Here is a 24,288-nt window from a genome sequence, read left to right as displayed (position 1 = left end):
ATCTCTGTTCATCTCCAAGGCAAACCACTCAATATCACAGCAATCCAAGTCTATGCCCCAACCAGCAATGCTGAAGAACCTGATGTTGAACAGTACTATGAAGACCTACAAGACCTCCTAGAACTAACACCCAAAAAAGATGTCCTTTTCAGTATAGGGGACTGGAATGCAAAAGTAGGAAGTCAAGAAACACCTGGAGTAACAGGCAAATTTGGCCTTGGAGTATGGAATGAAGCAGGGCAAAGGCTAATAGAGTTTTGCCAGGGAAATGCACTGGTCATAGCAAACACCCTCTTCCAACAACACAAGAGAAGACTCTACACATGGACATCACCAGATGGTCAACACCGAAATCAGATTGATTATATTCTTTGCAGCCAAAGATGGAGAAGCTTTATACAGTCAGCAAAAACAAGACCGGGAGCTGACTGTGGCTCAGATCATGAACTCCTTATTGCCAAATTCAGACTTAAATTGAAGAAAGTAGGGAAAACCACTAGACCATTCAGGTATGACCTAAATCAAATTCCTTATGATTATACAGTGAAAGTGAGAAATAGATTTAAGGGACTAGATCTGATAGATAGAGTGCCTGATGAACTATGGATGGAGGTTCGTGACATTGTACAGGAGACAGGGATCAAGACCATCCCCATGGAAAAGAAATGCAAAAAAGCAAAATGGTTGTCTGGGGAAGCCTTACAAATAGCTGTGAAAAGAAGAGAAGTGAAAAGCAAAGGAGAAAAGGAAAGATATAAGCATCTGAATGCAGAGTTCCAAAGAATAGCAAAGAGAGATAAGAAAAGTCTTCCTCGGCAATCAATGCAAAGAAATAGAGGAAAACAATAGAATGGGAAAGACTAGAGATCTCTTCAAGAAAATTAGAGATACCAAGGGAACATTTCACACAAAGATGGGCTTGATAAAGGACAGAAGTGGTATGGACCTAACAGAAGCAGAAGATATTAAGAAGAGGTGGCAAGAATACACAGAAGAACTGTACAAAAAAGAACTTCACGACCCAGATAATCACGATGGTGTGATCACTCACCTAGAGCCAGACATCCTGGAATGTGAAGTCAAGTGGGCCTTAGAAAGCATCACTATGAACAAAGCTAGTGGAGGTGATGGAATTCCAGTTGAGCTATTTCAAATCCTGGAAGATGATGCTGTGAAAGTGCTGCACTCAATAGGCCAGCAAATTTGGAAAACTCAGCAGTGGCCACAGAACTGGAAAAGGTCAGTTTTCATTCCAATCCCAAAGAAAGGCAATGCCAAAGAATGCTCAAACTACCGCACAATTGCACTCATCTCACATGCTAGTAAAGTAATGCTCAACATTCTCCAAGCCAGGCTTCAGCAATACGTGAGCCATGAACTTCCAGATGTTCACGCTGGTTATAGAAAAGGCAGACGAACCAGATCAAATTGCCAACATCTGCTGGATCATGGAAAAAGCAAGAGAGTTCCAGAAAAACATCTATTTCTGCTTTATTGACTATGCCAAAGCCTTTGACTGTGTGGATCACAATAAACTGTGGAAAATTCTGAAAGAGATGGGAATACCAGACCACCTGACCTGCCTCTTGAGAAATCTGTATGCAGGTCAGGAAGCAACAGTTAGAACTGGACATGGAACAACAGACCGGTTCCAAATAGGAAAAGGAGTACATCAAGGCTGTATATTGTCACTCTGCTTATTTAACTTCTATGCAGAGTACATCATGAGAAACGCTGGACTGGAAGAAACACAAGCTGCAATCAAGATTGACAGGAGAAATATCAATAACCTCAGATATGCAGATAACACCACCCTTATGGCAGAAAGTGAAGAGGAACTCAAAAGCCTCTTGATGAAAGTGAAAGAGGAGAGTGAAAAAGTTGGCTTAAAGCTCAACATTCAGAAAACGAAGATCATGGCATCTGGTCCTATCACTTCATGGTAAATAGATGGGGAAACAGTGGAAACTGTGGCTGACTTTATTTTGAGGGCTCCAAAATCACTGCAGATGGTGATTGTAGCCATGAAATTAGAAGACGCTTACTCCTTGGAAGAAAAGTTATGACCAACCTAGATAGCATATTGAAAAGTAGAGACATTACTTTGCCAACAAAGGTCCGTCTAGTCAAGGCTATGTTTTTCCAGTGGTCATGTGTGGATGTGAGAGTTGGACTGTGAAGAAAGCTGAGCACCAAAGAATTGATGCTTTTGAACTGTGGTGTTGGAGAAGACTCTTGAGAGTCCCTTGGACTACAAGGAGATCCAACCAATCCATTCTAAAGGAAATCAGTCCTGGGTGTTCTTTGGAAGGAATGATGCTAAAGCTGAAACTCCAATACTTTGGCCACCACATGCGAAGAGTTGACTCATTGGAAGAGACTCTGATGCTGGGAGGGATTGGGGGCAGGAGGAGAAGGGGACAACAGAGGATGAGATGGCTGGATGGCATCACCAACTCGACGGACAAGAGTTTGGGTGAACTCCGGGAGTTGATGATGGACAGGGAGGCCTGGTGTGCTGCAATTCATGGGGTTACAAAGAGTCAGAAACGACTGAGTGACTGAACTGAACTGAAGACCCCCTGATTGAAAAGTGAAACTCGCTCAGTTGTGTCAACTCTTTGTGGCCCCATGAACTATACAGTCCATGGAATGGGTAGCCTATCGCTTCTCCGGGGGATCTTCCTGACCCAGGAATTGAACCAGGATCTCCTGCATTGCAGGCAGATACTCTACTAACTGAGCTATCAGGGCAGCCTCAAAACTCCTGGTTTCGGTAAAGCCTTCCCATTTCACATGGAATTCATCCAATTATCACATCACTTAGTTACAAGTGCTAAGAGCACTTATACAAGGAATGAGAGGTTGGGAGACAAAAGCTAACATTTTTGAAGCAAAACTCAAGAAATTTTAGAGGGCATAAAGATCGACTAGCCCAGATTCTCACTTCATTGATCTCAAGGTAAGGCATCAAGGAAGTTCAGACTCAGTCTCAAGTCACCTCTTAAATTTAGTTGAGGACCTACACTATCCAGCCTGTCCGAAAAGATAGCTGGCTTGGATAGAATATTGGGGCTTTATACTCGCAAGAAAGATAGGAGGGATCCGTGTCTGGAGAAGAGGAGAAAGAAAGCAAGAAGAGAAAAAGAGGTGGCTGTCAAGTTCTGTGTTCTTCCTAATTGCGTCCTGAGCTCCATGACAGTCTGTGTCATTAGAAGGCTTCCATATTAGCAGCAGGGAAGTTAAGATAATCAGAACTGGGTCCGTATTAGCAGAAGCCAAGTTAAGATAATCAAAACTGGGTTGGAAGGCTACCAACCTCAACTTCCCCTTATCCAGCTCCATCTCTCTACTTCAAGAGACCAAGTGAACTTCAGCTTATGGCTCTTTAACGACCCATACGCACACACACCACCCACCCACCCACCCCAGCTTTCTACACCTGGAAAAGGAAAGTCAAAGGGAGAATGCAATGCAAATATAAGAGTTTTCCTATTTCCATGAAATTTTCAGCCGGTTCGCCAGTATCTACTGTACCGGAAAGCGAGAGCCATTTAGGGCACAGTACTAGCCTCAGTCTTGTTTCCTTTCTTTCCTTTGCTATTAAAATCTTTTGCTCTGATTTCAGTAAGGCACTCCCCTTGTGCAGGAGTCCGGGTTCTGAAGAAGCTGTCTCACTCTAGAGACACTTTTGTAGGAAGGAGGAACATGTTTTTAAACCAGGGAGAGCGTGAGAACTCTGGGTGAGACTGGGGCAGAGGTATACCGGGTGTGTGCGGGTGTGTGTGTGTGTGGTGGGGGGGTCGCCTCCACAGTCTCCAGTCTCCTGCCCTGGCTCAGACTACACTTCCCAGAAGCCCTCGCAGTGACCCGGTGCGCCGCCGAACCTTCCCCTCACTCTTCCAGACAGTTGAGATAAAGGTTCCGTTCAGGGCTCGCTGCGGGTTGGTTTGTTTTGAACGGCGGTGACGGAGGCTGGGAGCCCGGCCGACTGCAGGCGGGGGCGTCAGGAGGCGGATTCCTGCCGTCTTAAGCACGGGGGCGCGGGAGGAGGGGAGCCGGGCCTGAGGACCAGGGACCCAGCGGCGGAGACAGAACAGGCTGAGGCGATGGAGGGCGACGGGGTGCCGTCGGGCAGCGAGCCGGAGTCGGGTCCCGGCCCGGGAGGCGGCGGAGTGATCCGCGAGCTGTGCCGGGGCTTTGGTCGCTACCGCCGCTACCTGGGGCGGCTGCGGCAGAACCTGCGCGACACGCAGAAGTTCTTCCGCGACCTCAGGGGCTCGCAGCCCCGCGGCTGTCCCTCCTCCCCTGCGGAGGGCGGCGAGGCCGCGCGCGGCCCTGCCGGCGACGTCGCCGCGACCGGGCTGCCGGCGGGTAAGGAGGGCGAGCGGTGACGGAGACGGGGCCGGAGAGGCGAGCCCGGGGGGCGGGCCGCGCCCCTGCCCCAGAGAAACAGGCCCGGGGAGAGGCGGCAAGTGGGAGGAGGGCGGCGTGGCCGGGCCGGGGCCCTGCCGACCGGCTCTCTGAGGTGCCGTGGGAGGGCGTCTCGGGTGGGGGAGGGGGCGCCGGGGCCGGGCCGGCGGGGCCGGGGGCGAGGGGCGCCCGAGGCGGGGGCTTCAGGAGCGGGCTCGCAGGGACCGGCGGCGGGGGCGGGAGCCGGGGCCCCCGTTTGGAGGCTGCAGAGGTGGCGCCTAGGAAAGTTACTCTAAGTTCGGAGGTGAGCAGTTGTGCTTAGAGTCCCAGTTCAGGGATGGGGGGGGGGGGGAGGTGCAGGATGGGAGGTAGGCAGGGACCCTCAGGAGGCCAGGGGACTCTAGTGGAGGTTGTGTGTGTCCGCTGTGTGTGCGTGCATGCTTGATTTTGTGTGTGAAATATACATCAATCATGAGGCAACTCTGAAGAAGTAAGGAATATAACTCTAAATGGGGCTGGAATCGCTAAAGGAAAGGCTATCTTATGTCTGCCACGGTATTTCCAGAGATGGCGGCTTGCGCTTATGGTAAAGTTAGACAGGGGAAGGATCTCTCTCTCTCTCTCTTTTTTTTTTTTTGTCTTGAAACTTGACTTGATTCTCCCTGGCATGTGTTAGAGACCTTAAAGCACTTAAAATCGTGCAGCGTCTTTGATCTTGCCTAATTTCTTGCTTCCTCTTAGACTGCTGTTGGTGGGAACAGGAGGGTTTGTTAACCACTTGGTCTAATTAGGAAATAACAGGTTGGATGGGAGAAAGGACAGGCGTTCCATGTAGTTAGATACCTTGGGATAACACAGCAAAGAGTCAGGGGATTTTATTCAGTGATTCTCCAACGAAAATGTGTCCTAAAACTAAAGTATAAAACATCTGTCCCACAGATTGATTGAGTAGGTCTAGTGGGTGGGTCCTAAGAATCTAAATGCAAGCCATCCCAAAGGGATTCTGATGCAGGTGGGCCACAAACACTTTCAGAAACACTGACTTAGAGGCTGACAGCAAATTTGAGCATCAGGTGTAGAATGCGTTGAATTCTTAAACTCTTCAGAGTTTCTGTGTCAGGCCCTGTGTTTCCAGATTTGCAGGTTTAACGTCCTAAATTTGTCTGAGACTCCAAAAATGGTGATAAAAATAAGATTCTGATTAATGATATTTTACTTAATTGGCCTTAGTTCAGTTCAGTCGCTCAGTCGTGTCAGACTCTTTGCGACCCCATGAATTGCAGCATGCCAGGCCTCCCTGTCCATCACCAACTCCCGGAGTTCACTCAGACTCACGTCCATCGAGTCAGTGATGCCATCCAGCCATCTCATCCTCTGTCGGCCCCTTCTCCTCCTGCCCCTAATCCCTCCCAGCATCAGAGTCTTTTCCAATGAGTCAACTCTTCGCATGAGGTGGCCAAAGTACTGGAGTTTCAGCTTTAGCATCGTTCCTTCCAAAGAAATCCCAGGGCTGATATCCTTCAGAATGGACTGAGGGACTCTCAAGAGTCTTCTCCAACACCACAGTTCAAAAGCATCAATTCTTTGGCGCTCAGCCTTCTTCACAGTCTAACTCTCACATCCATACATGACCACTGGAAAAACCATAGCCTTGACTAGACGGACCTTAGTAGGCAAAGTAATGTCTCTGCTTTTGAATATGCTATCTAGGTTGGCCTGGATGTAAATAAAAACTTTTATTTATCTGATAGGATACGTGGGAGGAGAAGGATGACTAGCTTTTCTGAAGTTGTGGTTTTGACATCTGCCCAGAGATTTGCTGTTGTAAAATGGACCCATGGAGGGGCTTGATTTCTGTGAAGCGATTAAAAAACTGGTTTGTGTGAGAAGGGCGGCTGTTTTCGGAGATGAGCCCCAGAATGTGTACTTTCACCCTCTTCCTCAGCAGTGCTTTCCAGCAGCTTTCCCTGCTCAGGTTTTCTTTTATCTTAAAAAACCCTGTGTTGCTGTAATTTTACAGCAGCTGTTTATTGTAGAATTGCTATTGAAAAAAAAGAGTAGATTCGCCTGAGAGAGATGGAGGTTTTCCAGGCACATTGGTTGGCTCTTGTTTTTATTCTTTAAAGGCCAACTTAAGAAATGCAAATACACCTTTGTATTTTGCCTCATTGGCTTTTCTAGTTGACTGCATCAAGAACTCATCTTTGCGCATTTAACTCTTTACGCCCTCTGGAGTCTGTTCATCCAAAGTAAAAAGTAGGGGAGGGTACAGATGACAGGACTGGGAGCCTTTTGGCTTTGTTCCATAAAGTGCTTCCATTAGCTTAGAGTGGAGAGTTTTATCTTTGGAGGTGAAAAGGAGAAATGAGAGAAGTGGCACCTACTGTGTATATTTTGGGGGATCCGATTTTCCCAGCTGTTTAAACGATCGTGTTAGAAAGTAGAAATGACTCCTTAAAGGACAACTGGTTCTTGTTCTCTCCCTTTACAGACCATCTCTTTACAAGGTCAAGTTCGTTCAAAGATTCTTAACTTTCTTCTGTGAATATTGGTTTCTGATTAATAGGAACTTGAAATGTCAAGGAAAGGAACACTCCTTGCTTAACCTCATATACCTTCTGAAGGTTTTAATCATTGTTTCTGAATGGAAGTGTCTTCTTGGTTGGAATATAGTATGGCATTTGAGCAATTGAAGATCAGAGACTAACTAAATTTTCATTATTTCACTTTTAACCACAAAAGAGATGGGGAGAACCCCCCAAATAATGCTTCCTTCTTAATTTTGACAGCTTTTAATTCACTGGGGCAGTGTAAAGAGCATATAATGTATATGTACTTGATGTTTTAGAAGTTAAAAAGCAGGTGGAATAAAACTCTGAAATCAGAGTTGCTTAGCCTGTACAGGAAAAACTGAATTATAAATTGCTTTGATTCAGTTCCTCCATTAAAAAAAAAAAAGCTTTATTTTTTATTCATTTTTGACTGCACTGGGTCTTCATTGTGATGCCTGGACTTCTCGTTGGCGGCGGCTTCTTGTGTTGTGGCGCACTGGCTCTAGGGCACTCGGACGTCAGTGGTTGCAGCACGTGGGCTCAGTTGTGATGCACGGGCTTAGCTGTCCCATGGCATGTGGAGTCTTTCCAGACCAGGAATCGAGCCCTAGCATTGGCAGGTGGACTCTTAACCACTGGACCGACAGGTAGTCCCAGCTCCTCTTTTCTTCCCAAATCGCTGGCCTTCTTTTCACTTAACTGTGGGGGCTGAGAGCCTGTCTGTTGATTTACCTCTGTCACAGGGGGTTCAGCGGTAGTGAAATAAAGGCTCTGAGCACTTCTGAAGATAGGCAGAGTGGAGTATTTCAGAGTCGCAGAGGGAGAAGCATTTTTCTTATTTTCTGGTCCAGTAGAGTTCCAAGCTGTTGCAGTGTGTCATAGACCTCTGGGTTTTGAGAAGTTGCAATGACTCAAATATATTTAGCTGGAATGCTCTAGGCTGTGCTATATCCTTTCCTCCTGGTTCTGGTCCTTACTGAGTGACATTACTGTGATTTGCCAGTTTCCTCATCTGAACATGGGGATTATAATAATAGTAGTTGCTCTGGGGTTGTTGGGAGTTAATATATGTGCTTAGAACAGTGCTTGGTAAGGTGCTGTGTAAGTATTAGCTATTAAAGATGGGCATAATGAGGGAGAGAAATGGTATGGACCTAACAGAAGCAGAAGATACTAAGAAGAGGTGGCAAGGATACACAGAACTATTCAAAAAAGATCTTCATGACCCAGATAACCATGATGGTGTGATCACTCACCTAGAGCCAGACATCCTGGAGTGCAAAGTCAAGTGGGCCTTAGGAAGCATCACTACGAACAAAGCTAGTAGAGGTGATGGAATTCCAGTTGAGCTCTTTCAAATCCTTAAAGATGATGCTGTGAAAGTGCTGCACTCAATATGCCAGCAAATTTGGAAAACTCAGCAGTGGCCAAAGGACTGGAAAAGGTCAGTTTTCATTCCAATCCCAAAGAAAGGCAGTGCCAAAGAATGTTTAAACCACCACACAATTGTACTCATCTCACACGCTAGCAAAGTAATGCTTAAAATCCTCCAAGCCAGGCTTCGACAGTACGTAAACTGAACTTCCAAATGTTTAAGCTGGATTTAGAAAAGGCAGAGGAACCAGAGATCAAATTGCCAATATTCTTTGGATCATAGAAAAAGCAAAAGAGTTCCAGAAAAATATCTGCTTTATTGGTTACGCCAAAACCTTCGACTCTGCAGTTCACAACAAACTGTGGAAAATTGTTAAAGAGAGGGGAATACCTGCCTCCTAAGAAATCTATATGCAGATCAAGAAGCAACAGTTAGAACTGGACATGAAATACCAGACTAGTTCCAAATTGGGAAATAAGTATGTCCAGGCTGTATATTGTTCCCCATATTTAACTTATATGCAGAGTACATCATGAGAAACACTGGGCTGGAGGAAGCACAAGCTGGAATCAAGATTGCCGGGAGAAATATTAATAACTTCAGATACGCAGATGACACCACCCTTACGGCAGAAAGTGAAGAGAAACTAAAAAGCCTCTTGATAAAAGTGAAAGAGGAGAGGGAAAAAACTGGCTTAAAACTCAACATTCAGAAAACTAAGATCATGGCATCCGGTCCCATCACTCCATGGAAAATAGATGGGGAAACAGTAGAAACAGTGACAGACTTTATTTTCTTGTGCTCCAGAATCACTGCAGATGGTGACTGCAGCCAGGAAATTAAAAGATACTTGCTCCTTGGAAGAAAAGCAATGACCAACCTAGAGAGCATATTAAAAAGCAGAGTCATTACTTTGCCAACAAAGGTCCATCTAGTCAAAGCTATGGTTTTTCCGGTAGTAATGTACAGACGTGAAAGGTGGACCATAAAGGCTTAGCACTGAAGAATTGATGCTTTTGAATTATGGTGCTGGAGAAGACTCTTGAGAGTCCCTTGGACTGAAAGGAGATCCAACCAGTCAGTCCTAAAGGAAATCAGGCCTGACTGTTCGTTGAAAGGACTGATGCTGAAGCTGAAACTCTAGTACTTTGGCCACCTGATGCAAAGAACTGACTCACTGGAAAAGACCCTGATGCTGGGAAAGATGGAAGGCAGGAGGAGAAAGGGATGACAGAGGATGAGATGGTTGGATGGCATCAGTGACTCAATGGACATGTGTTTGAGCAAGCTCCAGGAGTTGGTGCTAGACAGGGAAACCTGGCATGGTGCAATCCATGGGATCACAGAGTCAGATACGACTGAGCAACTGAAGTGAACTGATAAACATTTGAGTACTAGCATGGGGGATAAAGAGTCAAATAAAAACATTGGCCTTGGCCTTCGATTAGTGGAGATCAGTCTTCCCATTCTATAGTTTTCTGTTAAGAAAGATAAAAATTATAATTATCAATGCTGTGCACCTGTTTGTTTATGTTGAATGAGGACAAAAAGGACTAAGAAAATCTGAACTTGTCCCTCTAGAAAGGTATAATCTTATCTCAAGCATACACATGTGCAACATATCAAGTAGAAAAATAGCAGAAAGCTGAAGTTAGATTATAAACCTTTTAAGTGAGTTACAATTCTTAGGCTGTTATAGATTTTTGCCTTTGGTTCGTGAACAGCTTTGTTTCTCCAGCATCCTTCACCCTCCTTTGGTCACATCTGGTGTAAACTGGCTGCCAGAATTGAAACAGAAGAAAAGTCTGGTGTACCTATTGGTTTAAGAAAATAAGTTGTTTCTAGTAATTTGTATTGATCTATTTGGAAGAGCTGCCTCAGCATTTCAACATAAGCTTAGCAGAGGTGGTGCTGTAAATGTGATTCTTAGTTGTATTACTTTTATTACCTTAAATGAACAAAACCCCATTTCCCCAAGTATATCTAAAACTTTCACTTTCTTTGTTTTCTTCTGGCATGGAGGCAATAAATAGTAGTCAAAAGTTTCAACCACTGTTGTTTTTTGGTTTAACAAATGGGGGGGGAGGGAAGAGTAGTCAATTGGGACTTCCCTGGTGGCCCAGTGGTTGGGTTCCCTTTATTTCATTGCAGGGGGTAGGGGTTAGATCCCTGGTTGGGAACTAAGATCCCATATGCCATGTGGCAGCACCAAAAAAAAAAAAAGTAGTCAAAAGCAAGCACAGGCATTTGAATTAGATCTGAGTTCCTCTTCTAGTTCAGCCTTTTATTAACTGTGGGACTTAGGGCAAATTGCTTAACCTATTAACGGGCTTCCCTGGTGTCTCAGACAGTAAAGAATCTGTCTGAAATGCGGAGGACCTGGGTTCCTGGGTCGGGGAGATCCCCTGGAGAAGAAAATGGCAACCCACTCCAGTATCCTTGCCTAGAGAATCCCTATGGACAGAGGAGCCTGGTGGGCTCTACAGTCCGTGGGGTCGAAAAGAGTGGGACGTGACTGAGTGACTAAGCATAGCACTTAACCTGTTGGATTCTTGGTTTCTTTGTATGTCAAATGGGAGTGATACAGAATGCCACAGCTATTTGAAACATCCAGAACAAGAAAATTTGTTAAGACAGAAAGTAGATTAATGATTTTGCCAGGGGATGAGGAGTAACTGCTAATGGGTATGGGATTACTTCCTAGGGAATAAAAATGTTTTGGAATTAGAGAGTGGTCATGATTGTTCAACTTTGTGAATGTGCTAGAAACCAGCTAATTGTATGGTTTAACAGGGTGAATTTTATGGTATATAAGTTTTATCTAAACAGAATGGGAATGATGATGTCTGCCTCACAAAGTTGTGACATTTAGAGATCATGTAAAGCACACAGCACAGGCATGTACTTAGTACTAAACACATGTGATGTTTGAGTGTGTGTGTGTGTTTATGTGTATGTTCTTGGTGAACATTAGATTAGGAGGTTGGCACATGGGGATTGAGGAAGAATAAGAGGAACAGAAGGATGGAATGAAGGACAGAACAATTTTGAGCTGAAGCCGCATTTAGGCCCAGGCTCTAAGCTCCCAGTTCATTTCTGCAGCTTTTCCCTTGTTCTTTCCTGCTCTGCCCATGAGACTGTAAAATGCACCCTTGCATTGGAGAGATTTTGTTACAAGTGAGTCATAACCCAGGCTCTGTAGCTTGCCATGAAACAGTATTTTACTTCAGTGGGAGATTTTATCTGATTGAGTGAGTATAGTGTGACATTACCTACTCAAGCTTCTTATTCCAGTTTCCAGTCCCTTCTTTTCCCCTTCCTAATCTTCCTTTGCTAGGATAATCTGTTTTCCATGGAATGGGGTAGCCCATCATAAAAAGGCTTGGATAATTCTGCCTGCTCTTGAAAGAAAAGACATTATTACCTTTAAGATGGTGATCATTTGCAACATGCTTAGTTTAGTCTTAAAGGTAATTTCTGATTTCAGTATGGTTAGTTCTTCGGCCTTGTGAGTAGCATTTAAAGAAAGCATGGATTTAAAATGAAAATCAGTTCTGGTTTTTAAATTTTGTTTTGCTCTGTCCACTTTCCAGCATCAGCATTTATTTGCCCATGCCTCTCTGTCTTACTAGGTTAAGGCAGCAAAGAATCTTCCTGCAATAAATGCACTTCTCAAAAGCAATCTTTGGAAAATAAAGCCTCAAAAATATGTATTGAAGTAAATTTCACCTTAAACCTATTGCTCAGTTCCTGTAGGCTGTAGACATATAGATCATGCTTGTATTTATTTATTTGTGTAATAACTATATTTGTCTTATCTCACTTGCTAGATCATGAATTCTTAATGGTAGAGATGTGTTTTATTCATCTTTGTATCCCTGCAGTGCCTGCCGTAGTACATAACAGACAAATTAGTATCTGTTAAATCGTTTCCATGTCTGGTAGATGATTGGAATGATGTGTTTTTCCACTTCAGAAGGACGTTTTTCCTCCATGAAAGATATACTATTTTATATATTTGCCCACATTTTCCTGTCTGTGTCCCTAAAAAAGAGCAATAATAAGCATTTGATAGATGACTAGTTAGGCTAGAGCTGCCAGTATCCCAAAGAATGAGTTTCATGTCCCAAATAATTAGTTGCATCCAATATCAGAGCTTCATCATGATATAGGAAATAAATCCTTAATATTCACTCAGCAAATCTTTATTAATGCCTAACTCTGCTGGGTTCAGGACACTCAATGGTGAAGCACTGTCCAATTAATTGATATTTTTATTTTTAAGTTGAAGTTATATTGAAAGAAAGAAGGGTTAGCGTTTCATTGTGTACCCTCTGAAGGATTTCTTACACATTGGGGTTTCCCGCTTAACCATTAGTCTTTGAGGGCATAAGGATAACATATATGAGAAGTTCTAAGATTAAATGGTATTGACAAAAAGAGGAGCTGAGATGCTTCACTAACTTTCTGACAGTACAGGAGAATTAGCCCCAGTGTATCTTTGATGGAATAACTATAATTGTCTTGTTGGCATGGTTCGAAAGAAGAATGCATTCATGAAGGTTGTGGTTAGAGTGTCTTTCATCTTCATCAGAGCTTACTCACAGGGGAGCCAATGTGAAGAGTGTGAGGTGTGTGGGTGGATGTGGTTTTTTCTCTAACAGTTTTAAGATCTGAGGTGAACTTGCTGTTTACTTCTTGTAGGAAGTAAAGGTCACCTCCAGGGATGGTCCAGGGAATTTGAAAGGCGTCATTCATATTAATAACAAGAATGTAGAGTCCTTGTGAAAGATACAGCTTTTCTTTCATCACTCTCAGATGTCTGGAGTCTCCTGTAGGATTTTTAGTCTAAGCGTAGGCCACCCCATGCTTGAAAATTGACTGCATTCTTTGCCAAGTGGGAAGTCTGGTAATCTTAGGGATCCTGGAACTTGATACTTTAACAGGACAGATGTAGCGGTGATTGAGATATGTGCTCCCTTGTTTAAATCAGCCTCTCTGAGAAAGTCTCCTCCTAATATTCCTCCAAAAGATTGAAGGCAGGAGGAAAAGGGGACGACAGAGGATGAGATGTTTGGATATCATCACCAACTCGACAGACATGAGTTAGAAAGCTCCAGGAGTTGATGATGGGCAGGGAAACCTGGTGTGCTGCAGTCCATAGGGTCGCAAAGAGTTGGACACGACTGAGCGACTGGACTGCACTGAATATTCCTCCAAAAGCCACACGAAAACTCTATGAAGGAAAGTTGGTCAAAGCATGGGGATTCCGAATTCCCCGTGGGCCCCTGGTTGAATTGCGCGTGATGTGCGGTACCTTCTTCTGTGGTGTTTAGTAGGCAATGTGAGTGGTTTGGATGTATCCCCAGCCTGGGGGTGCCATGTGGCTGTGGGAACCTTTTGACCACAAGCCTTTGAAGTTGGGTTTTATAGTGTATTTCTGTTCCCTGGGGTGGTGTTCTCTGGGCAGGAAGATGGGAAGTAGAACTTGAGGGATTGTTTTGCTTTTCACTTGTTTTATATAAGGCATCAAAACTAGCCCGAAGAATAATGAAGCTTATGTATTCATAAAAGCCTTTGATTGTTAAAAAAAAAACACTTTTAAAAATGCTTTTATTACTTTTTTTTACTCAGATATAAAAAGAGGTCTAATTTTAGCTTCATCAGATTAAAACTTGAGTGTGTTATTTATGCCAGACAGTTTTTACCCTTTCTGGGTCATATAATGGAAGAGAATTACATTTCCCAGGATTGGTTTGGTGAAGCCAAATTTTCCAAACTAGAGAGACTTAAGTAAGACCATATCATAAAAGCAACTAGGTAATGAGACTAATTTGAGTAAAAGCTTTGTGTTTATTCAAGTTAGAGGAAGAGTAACTGAACCAATATTGAGTTTACTTTTTAGGAATATTCTATATGATATACTCTACCAATAACTTTTAATGGGGGCTTCCCTTGTGGCTCAAAATGGTAGAGAATTTGTCTGCAATGCAAGAGACCCGGGTTTGATCCCTGGGTTGGAGAGATCATCTGGAGAAGAGAATGACTACCCTCTGCAGAATTCTCGCCTGGAGAATTCCATGAACAGAGGAGCCTGGTGGGCTACAGTCCATGGGGTTGCAGCGTCAGACATGACTGAGTGGCTAACACATACGTAACTTTTAGTATTATGGAGATATGTAGGGGCAAGGAAGGAAGAAAGAACATGCAGGGAAACAGCTAGTAGGAGAGAAGTCATTCTTTTGGCATGTAAGCACCCCCCTGGGAAGACCTATTTCAGTTTCTCCTGATTGAAGAATTGCGCTCCTCTGCTGGCTCTTAATCCATGAAGAGAAGTGGAGAAATTCTGCTACTGCAACTTGGAAACGTGGCTTGTTAGTATAGGATAAAAGTAGTCTTGGCCTATGATACCGAGGAGGCCTGGGCTGCAGTGGAGGTGTGTTCCCTACTGCTGAGTAATCAGAAGGCCACTGCAGGCAGTGCAAGCTCGAGCTGCTTCTGGAGGCTTCTTGTTCAATGAACTGGGTGGTTATAGGTTACTTTCATCAAAGTGGGCTTCCCTGGTTCAGACGGTAGAGTATCTGCCTGCAGAGCGGGAGACCTGGCCTCGATCCCCAGGTCAGGAAGATCCCCTGGAGAAGGAAATGGCAACCCACTCCAGTATTCTTGCCTGGAAAATTCCATGGATGGAGGAGCCTGGTAGGCTACAGTCCATGGAGTTGCAAAGAGCTGGACACGACTGAGCAACTTCAGTAGTTCATCAAAGTATCCTGTCCTAGAGTGGGTAGTTTGTCTACCCCTGATTTGGGTTCTAAATCTGATCCTGAACTTAGATACTTACTTAGATGAGTGCCTTGGACTTCCCAGGCTCAGAACTGGCATCAGTAAACCATCCCTGGGAGATTGAGGAGACAGGAAGTAATGTACAAGGCAGAAGTCGGGACAGCAAAGACACTTCTTGTTTAAAGTCTACTGTTTTTGTATATTATAGACTTTCTCCCTGCTGGTTTTTTTTTTTTTTTGATGAGCAGAATTCTGTCTCTTAATCTCTTTTCTCTGAGATCCAGACCTGGATATATTTTGCTGGTTATCCTTTTGGCTTATTTTAAAAATTATTTTGGAATAATTTCAAGTTTATGTAAATGTCACCAGAACTACTACAAAGAGCTCGCATACCCATGCCATGCAGGCTCCCCAGTTGTTAAGATTTTACTGTATTTGCCCTCTCACCCAGTCTCTCTCTGTTTCTATTATATGTATATATTTTTGTGAACCTTGTGAAAATGAGCTCTTGATAGGTAGATAGCTCTTATCTCCTCTGAACACTTCCAGTGTACATCTCTCCCAAACAAGGACATGCTTTTACATGTTAGCATTTGCTGTTGTTCAGCTGCTTGGTTGTGTCCCACTCTTTGCGACCCCATGGACTGAAGCACTCCAAGCTTCCCTGTCCAGTATTTCCCAGAGTTTGCTCAGACTCACGTTCATTGAGTCGATGAAGCTATCCAACCATCTCATCTTCTCTCACCCTCTTCTCCTGCCCTCAATCTTTCCCAGCATCGGTCTTTTCCAGTGAGTGGGCTTTTCGCATCAGGTGGCCAAAGTATTGGAGCTTCAGCTTCAGCATCAGTCCTTCCAATGAATATTCAGGATTGATTTCCTTTAGGATTGACTGGGTTTGATCTCCTTGCTGTCCAAGGGACTCTCAAGAGTCTTCTCCAGCGCAGTTCAAAAGCATCAGTTCTTCAACACTCAGCCTTCTTTATGGTCCAACTCTCACATCTGTACATGACTACTGGAAAAACCATAGCTTTGACTATATGGACCTTTGTCAGCAAAGTGATATCTCTGCTCTTTAATACTCTCTCTAGGTTTGTCATGGCTTTCCTTCCAAGAAGCAAATGTCCTTTAATTTCATGGCTGCAGTTACCATCTGCAGTGATTTTGGAGCCCATGAAAAAATCTGTCACTGCTTCCATTTTTTTCCCCATCTATTTGCTATGAAGTGATGGAACCAGATGCCATGATTTTTGCTTTTTGAATGTTGAGTTTTAAGCCAGCTTTTTCACTGTCCTCTTTCACCTTCATCAAGAGGTCTTTAGTTCCTCTTCACTTTCTGCCATTAGAGTGGTATCATCTGCATATTAGAGGTTGTTGATATTTCTCCCAGCTTATCTTGATTCCAGTTTGTGATTCATCGAACCTGGCGTTTTGCATGATGTACTCTGCATATAGGTTAAATAAGCAGGGTGACAATACACAGCCTTTCCTTTCCTTTGAACGAGTCCTTCCTTCCATGTCCTACTCTAACTATTGGTTCCTCACCTGCATACTGGTTTCTCAGGAAACAAATAAGGTGGTCTGGTATTCCCATCTCTTCAAGAATTTTCCACAATTTGTTGTGATCCACATAGTCAGAGGCTTTCACTGTGATCAATGAGTGTTGGCAATTTGATCTCTGGTTCCTCTGCCTTTTCTAAATCCAGCGTATATGCCTGGAAGTTTTTGGTTCGTGTGCTGCTGAAGCCTGACTTGAAGGATTTTGAGCATAACCTTACATTTCAGCGTGTACCTCCCTAAATCAGGAAATCAACAATGAGTCAGTACTACCAGTCAGTGTACAGACCTCATTTAAGTTTTGCCAGCTTTTCCGATAATCTCTTTCTTTTTTATCCAGGATCCTGTTGAGGAGCACGTTGCATTTAGTTGTTAATGTCTCTTCAGACTCACTCACTGTGGACAGTCTTTCGGCCTTTCCCTGGCATTTATATCTTTGACAGGTTTAAAGAGCAGGCTTTACATTCTATGGGATGACCCTTAGCCTGGATTGAGCTGTTTCCTCATGAGTAAACTCAGGTCATGAGCTCTCGGCAGGATCAGGCACAGAAATGATGTGATGTACAGTCATGACCAGGGGTACATGATGTCTATCATCCACCGTTTTTAGATGTCAAATTTGATATCTGGTCATGTCAGTGCCCTTTACATTTCTTTACCTTCAAGTCACTATTCTTCCTTTTCCAGTTGTTTAGTCTTTTGTGGGAAGGTGTTCTAAGATTTCAGTGATCATCTTGCTCCTGAAGATGCCTCCTCCCACTGGATCTAGTGTCCATTGGCAACACTCACCTGCCTCAGTTGAAGGAAATGGCAGTGCACGCCAGTACTCTTGCCTGGAAAGTTCCATGGACAGAGGAGCCTGTTGGGCTCCAGTCTGTGGGGTTGCAAAGAGTCGGACACGACTGAGCCCAGGCCCTACACCTGCCTCAGCGGTGGTTTTTCAGGCTTGTGTTTCGTCTATGTGTCTTAGTGTTTGGGATGGAAGAGCTTTCCTTTGCCACTGTTTTTTATTGTTTATACCAGTGTGGACTTCTGAAGTTTTTCAATGGACTTTAATTTCTTATTATTATTTAACAGATTTTTTTTATGCTTAAATTGTCCCCAGTCTGGTCAGTAAGCCCTGTGTGTGTCTCTGTAACACATTCCCACCATTGGATCATTCTTAATGGTTCGTAGCTGAAAGATGCTGCCTTCCCTCAGTGAAGCATGGGGTTGGCTCCCTGAGGAGCTGCTTCTGCCTCTGCATCCCATGAATCCCAGCTGCAGCTGCCTTTCTGCTCCCTCTGCAGCGTGGCCAGCCTCAGGAGCAGTTTCCCCTGAGGAGCTTGTTAGCAGGCTGCTGAGTGCGCTCTGTGGGCTCCACGTAGCTCCCAGGAGATCCCCGTCTTTGGCCGGGCAGTGGGGGGTGTTACGCCCCTCTTTCCAGGTTCGGTCGGGTCTGCTTCTCCAACACTGTTCAGGATCTCCACATGGCCACCAGGTAGGATGACTTGATGGCACTTCTGCCTGCTTGACTCTCAGCTGCCAAGAGCTTTGGCTGCTTGAGCACGTTTCTGTCGCCCATCCGTAGAAACCATCCCTTTCAAGCAAAATGCCATGTATTACTTGATTCTGACAATTCTGAAACCCAGACTACCTAAGCATATGTTTTCCTTAAATGGGAATACCTCCTCTATAATTCAGAATCCTTTAAATTTAGCTGAAGGTCAGAGAGCTTGTTTGGAAATGATAAATGTTTCTTGGCAGAATTATTTCTCTCTCAACTCCTGGGGTTGTACTTTGAAGCTTGTAGTAGAATTAACTGCAGTAGAAGGACTGATTGATTTCTCAACTTAGGATTTGTCCTTTACTCTTCGCGCATGTAGTTAATAAGAAATAAAACTTACTACTTACTTGTGGAAATGCAAATTTGTGTCACTGATTACTTCAGTGACTTATAAAATCCTTTGTATTTTAGTCACTTACAGAGAGGACTTCAAGTTCAGTGTTAAAGGTGATGTAAGAAAATTTTACCAAAGGAGGGCAGTCCTTGGATATCAGGAACGAGCATTGCAGTAGTAACTCTGCTGAGACCTGAACTGACGCTGAAACCCTGGCAGCTTTAGGAGCTGCAAGCATAGGAAGCAAGGATCGAGTTCCCCTTCATTCGCTCCATACGGCGCCTCCCCGCTTTGGCCGTGGACTGTGCCTCACTCTGGCCTTCACTCATATCATTGATTGGGGTAGAAAACAGGCACGAAGAAGAGTGTGCTGCTCTAAACCCACCACATAAGTCCCCCCCACAGATGCTGCTCTGACAGTGCGTTCCTAAGTCCAGCAAAGGTAGCCTAGGTACCCAACTAACACAGTTGGCTATATAGTACTTTAATACATCTGTATAATACTTTTCACACAACACAGAAAAAACAAACACAAAAAAGTCGTTTTTGACCATTAAAAGCCATTCAGTTTTATTAATATATATTCATTTCACATATAGTCGAAACAAAATCTTTTACAGTTCATTGTGTTGATTAAAATGCGATTACAGGCTCTCAGAAGCATGTGACTTAATGACGGTTATGATTTCTGTGATTTACAAAATGGAGGCTAATCATTTAGTAAGCATGGATGTACATTAATCACAAGTAGAAAAGTCATTTTTAATGTTATAGTACAGTATATTGAAAAGTATGGTACAACAGCTGGCGTACAGGGGCTGGCATCGAGTGAAGAGGCGAAAAGAGTTGCTGACTGGAGGAGGGAGAGGAGGGGGGAGAGGGTAGAGCTGAAGGGTCGTCAGCGACAGGAGACAGAACAGACTGCAGTTTCGCTCATGCCTGACGATTGTGGCACAGGTTCTGGTTTCTGGCTGGATTCTATTCTGTGTACCCTCTTGAAAAAACGACCTGGTGACGTCGGGACAGTAGCTCTTCTCTCTTTCTCATCGTAGTTGGCACAGTAGCGGTGGTTTGCATTCTGAAGGGCTGCTGCAGTCTTCTGTACCAATGTGTTTGGTTCCCATGCCTCAAACCTGACAGTGCGTCCTCAGGTAGAGCTGGACCTGTGAATACATGTTATCTTTGACAGTTTGCAACTTGAAGATTTGTATGTAGGGGATTTGCTGTACTCCAAAAACAGTTTAAACAAAGTATCTCCGCTAATGGATCACTAGATACATCAGCCCTCTCTACCTTAACTTCAACCCAAAGCGTAATACAGACTAACTGATGAGAGGAATCATGAAAGTTTCTCTGAAAAGTACTTACTTTTTTTTTTTTTTAAGAAAAGGGACTCTAAGAGCTCTTAGGTAGAATAACAACATTTTAAAAAAGCGTTCACCACGAGTGGTAATACTGTCTTTTTCCTCCAGGCTTTATTCTTCATGGTCTTGGGCAGTTTTCATAAGGAATTTCTCAATCAGTTTTTAATTGGGGTCCTGCGACTACTAAGTTGTGTTTGGCCCCACATTGGGAGAAAGTGTGGTGTAGGGGAGGAAGAATTTCTCCTCTACCCTCTTATCTCCACCTGGGCCTAAGAATTAAACTGACATTAAAGAGATAAGCAGGGGAAGAGCATAAGTACACTGTTAAATCTTATCTGTACGTGGGAGTCCCCAGAAAAGAATGAAGACCCAAAGAAACAGAGTTGTGCTTTTATACACTGAACTGGACAAAGAGAGGGGACCAGAGAGGGGCTGGCAGGGCGGTTAATGGTGGGAAAGCGACTAGAAAGATTCTGGTTAGTTTAACAAGGCTTATTTGTGCAGATTTTTCTTGACCTCGCCTCCGGTAATAAGAATGTTGCTTTCCTCTGTTATAGGGAGGACATCGTCCCAGTGAGGATTTTGTTTTTTGCTTTCAGGAAGATAAAAGGGAGGTCAGAGTGCCCTTCTCATACCTGCTGTTTGTTCAGTGCCTTTAGCGCAATATCATCCTTATGCCAAAGAGGCCTTTTGGGGGATGGTATATTCTGCCACCCTTCGCAGACATTGTTTACCATGAGGTATTCACCTGGCCCCCTGAGACCTAAAAACAGCTCCTGCTCCGCCCTAAAAAAAGAGAGAGAAACATGGCTTCTTTTTTGTTCTGTTTTGCCTTTTAAGTTACTGCTTCCTCTTCTGTAAATGAGGATAGTAATAGTTTGTGTCTGGTAGGATTGTGAGTATTAAATGAGCTGAGGCAAATAAAACGATGTACTTAGAAAGGGCTCAGTAAATATTATTGTGGGGGAGGAAAAATAATTTTCCCTCTACCCTTCTAGCTTTTTGTCTTTTATAAAAAGACAGACTAATGAGGGAAAAACGACAGATGTGTACACATGGGAGCTACCCAGGAAAAATGGAGTAACTCCGAAATGGTGCAAGCCGATACCTTAAATACTGTCTCTAGCTAAAGATGGAACACACTGCGGTGGGGTGAGGTGGGGGGAGTCAGTTATGGGTGGTTATCAGGAAAAGCACACTAAACAAGGGTGAGGTTGTTAGGCAGTTTAAAGCGGTTGCCTTCTGCATTGATAAGAGTTTCTAGACATTTCGAGTCTTCCTCCTATTCCTGAAATTGGAGGAATATACCCCTACAAATGGGAGATTTCCCTTTTAAGTATAAATGTCTCTTAGGAAAAGTAACTTCTCACTTTTCGGAGCTTCACCTGTGTCTGCTGGTTCTTAAAAATAACCTCAAAATAGTCAGTATGTCAAAGAGGCATATTTTGGGATGATATATTTTGTTCCCCTTCATTATCTGAAACAGATAAACAAAATGCATTGCTGCTTAGCTGCTCCTTCTTGTATTTGAAACATTTGTTTAGAAGCAACCCAAACCAAGATAATCTGTATTTAAGAATCATAAAGAAAAAAAAAATGTTTTGGCTTTTAAGACAGTTTGTTTTGAATTTTCCTGCAGTCAGAGCTGGCAGGGTTAATGTGTTCCAGCTGAGAGGCCGTGCTGTTACCTTCTGGCAGTCCCATGTGCAGATGCCGTTATATTAATTACAGTAGAAACCCTGATTAACTCGAAAGTCCGTAACTGTCAGTGAAGCAGCTGCTTTAGCTCTGAAGCAGGTTTTCTTCCTCCTTCCTCCTGTCATTGTCCCGTTTTTCATCTCCTTTAGAGAACTGCTGAGACTGCCCAGGAGGCCCTCGGAGCCCCTGGCTTGCTCCGTCGCCTTTTGATCTGCAGCTGTAGCAGTCCAGGGGAGCGCTCCTAATTAATTTCACGTCTAGTTGAAAAACAACCAGACAACTGCCTAGCCCCTTCATTTTTCTTTCAACAGTTAAAACCTGATGGAATCCTGGAATTTTAGAACTGGAAAGGATGTTAAAGATGATCTAATCCAGCTCCCTAGTTCACAGATGAGAAATCTGAGGCTGCGAGAAACAAGTGGGTTGCCAGAGTCACAGGGCCAGTCAGCGGGGAGGCCCCGGGTCAGAGCGCCGCCCTGGCCGGTGTCCTGCCCACTCCCTGCTGTGCTCCACCCTCACCACACCATTTGCCAAGGGGAGCGAGGAGTGGAACCCTCTAGTTTCAGCTTCATTTTTCTCCATGCTCTCGTTCAAATCTTGTAGACACATTGAAGAGCAGTGGAAAAAACTAAAGATTAGTGGGAGAAGCAAAGAGCTTGGACAATGACATATTGAAAACCAGATGGAGACATCCATATTGAAGACCTTTTCTCTGTCTAGTAAGTTGCACACACAACCCTAGCCAAGCGCCTGGAAACGAAAATTCGGACTGGACTCACTGGCAGCCCCTCTCCCATCGCACTGGCCTGTGGCTGTTTGACTCCAGCGAGTTGACAGTGACTGCTTCTGTCGCTGCAGAGATGGGGGTGTGAGACTTTGGGTCAGATGGATAATGGGTGTGTCTGCTGTGGTTTTGGCCAGTGCCACATGGTTTACTGGTTTTCCTATAGTCTCAGAGGTGTTGAGATTGCTCCTTTTGGTCCTGAAAAATGGCTGGTTAGTTTCCGTTCTCTGTTACCCACTCTCGGGGCAGCAGCAGTAGTCACAACTCATTTAGACTCAGCTGTTGCTAATATGGACCGGCTTTTGTTATGGGCCCTATGAAGGGTGTTGGTATGAGCTTACTTAGACAGCCGCCTGAGCTCTGAGGAGGACTGGGAAGGAGAGAAAGATGGGAAGTGCAGGTGAGAGCGGCTCCAGCAGGAGCCCTTCTGCTCAGGCAGAGTCTGGTGGGTAAATCCTGCAGCTGAATGGGGAAGTCCTGTTCTGCCGTCCACCTCTGCTCTCCATGTTGGGATGAAGGGCATTTTTAGGAATGACGGTTGCTCCTAAACTATTCATGGTACTGGACTGTTCATCATATTACTGGATTTTTCTGAGTACTTAGTAGAGCCACTTACGGCTTTCTTTAGACAGTTCTCAGTGAGCAAGCAAACAAATAACGCTCGCTATTTTTTAGTCGTTGTGTTGGGTGTTGGGGATACTGAGAGAAATATGATGGTTCTTCCTGCCTTTGGTAATTATAAACATATGACTAGAATAGTCTGAAGAGGTGAGCAAGATTTGCCATCCCAAAATGTGTCTCTTTGGTATGAGAATTAGTTTAGGCTTGGTTGTTTTAAAGAAACAAAAAGCTCAGCAAGAGTTTTTATCTTCCTTACCTTAACTGCCTAAATGAATTTATATAGAGGGCCTGTCACCAGAGCTAGCTACAGTGTAGTATGAACTCGGTGTAATAGTTGAGGGTCAAAATCTTCTCTATGTCCAGTTGTTTCTGGATGGCCCAGCAAACATTTGTTTACCAAACATTTACTCTTCTGTGAATTGCCTTGTTTCCCTTTGAAGACCCAGCCCCCTGCCCCCTCTTTTTGTTCCAGGATAACATATGTGTCTCATTTAACCTGTCTTTCGAATCTCTCATGTTCAGATTCCTCATGTGTATGTAATTAAATTTCATTTTCTACTGTTAATCTTTCTCATGTCAATTTAATTCTTAGCCCCAGCCAGAGGAAACTAAAAGGGTAGAGGAAAATTGTTTTTCCTCCCTGACAACTGTAGTAAATGCTGTTTAGTTGTCAGTGACGTATGGAGGGACTCAGGACTCCCTACTTGCTGAGTGATCACACACGCAAGGGGCTGTGTCCCCTTGCTTTTAGTTTGTAAGTCAGAAATTAGACCAGTTGTCTGGTGTTTTTCCCTCGTGCTTAATAAATGCCTTGCATAGAGCTGGGCCCTCAGTTAACGTTTTGCTTTCTCATCTCTTTCCCAGGAGAATAGATTTCCGTGTTTCACTGTCTGGTATTGCTGGTGTGCTTCTGCTGACCAGGTGATGTACTTAACAGGCAGACATGAAAGGAAGAGCTTAATGAAACACATAGAGGGGTCTGAGTGAAAGCCAGCTTGTTTAAACCTTGTGCTGCCATTTGTTGGAGGGAAGATTTTAAATAGTGAGTTTGCAGCAGGATGGGTAGAGCTGAGGGCTTCCCTGGTGGCTCAGTTGATAGAGAGACCACTTGCAGTGCGGGAAACCTGGGTTTGATCCCAGGGTTGGGAAGATCCCCTGGAGAAGGAGTAGGCCACCCACTCCAGTATTCTGGGGCTTCCCTGGTGACTCAGATGGTAAAGAATCTTCCTGCAATGTGGGAGACCTGGGTTCGATGCCTGGGTTG

At 44.1% G+C, this 24,288-nt stretch overlaps 1 protein-coding gene across 3 annotated transcripts in view; it reads left to right on the top strand.

Annotated features, from left to right (window-relative positions):
• Positions 1-3,930: 3,930 nt before the first annotated feature.
• Positions 3,931-24,288, top strand: part of DSTYK (dual serine/threonine and tyrosine protein kinase) — a 52,933-nt gene continuing 32,575 nt past the window's right edge. For 2 of the 3 annotated variants that reach the window (XR_011247464.1, XM_069544508.1), the window contains exon 1: positions 3,931-4,374. Coding sequence is in view for 2 of the 3 variants with exons in the window: in XM_069544508.1 (XP_069400609.1) it covers positions 4,110-4,374 (265 nt within the window). In the remaining variant the exon portion in view is untranslated. The remainder of the gene's footprint in view (positions 4,375-24,288) is intronic. The other variant, XM_069544509.1, reaches the window with a different exon arrangement.

The sequence above is a fragment of the Ovis canadensis genome, chromosome 12 (assembly GCF_042477335.2).
Source record: "Ovis canadensis isolate MfBH-ARS-UI-01 breed Bighorn chromosome 12, ARS-UI_OviCan_v2, whole genome shotgun sequence".
Lineage (NCBI taxonomy): Eukaryota > Metazoa > Chordata > Mammalia > Artiodactyla > Bovidae > Ovis > Ovis canadensis.
The sequence above is the reverse complement of the archived record's forward strand: the minus strand, read 5'-3'. Positions and strand labels throughout refer to the sequence as shown.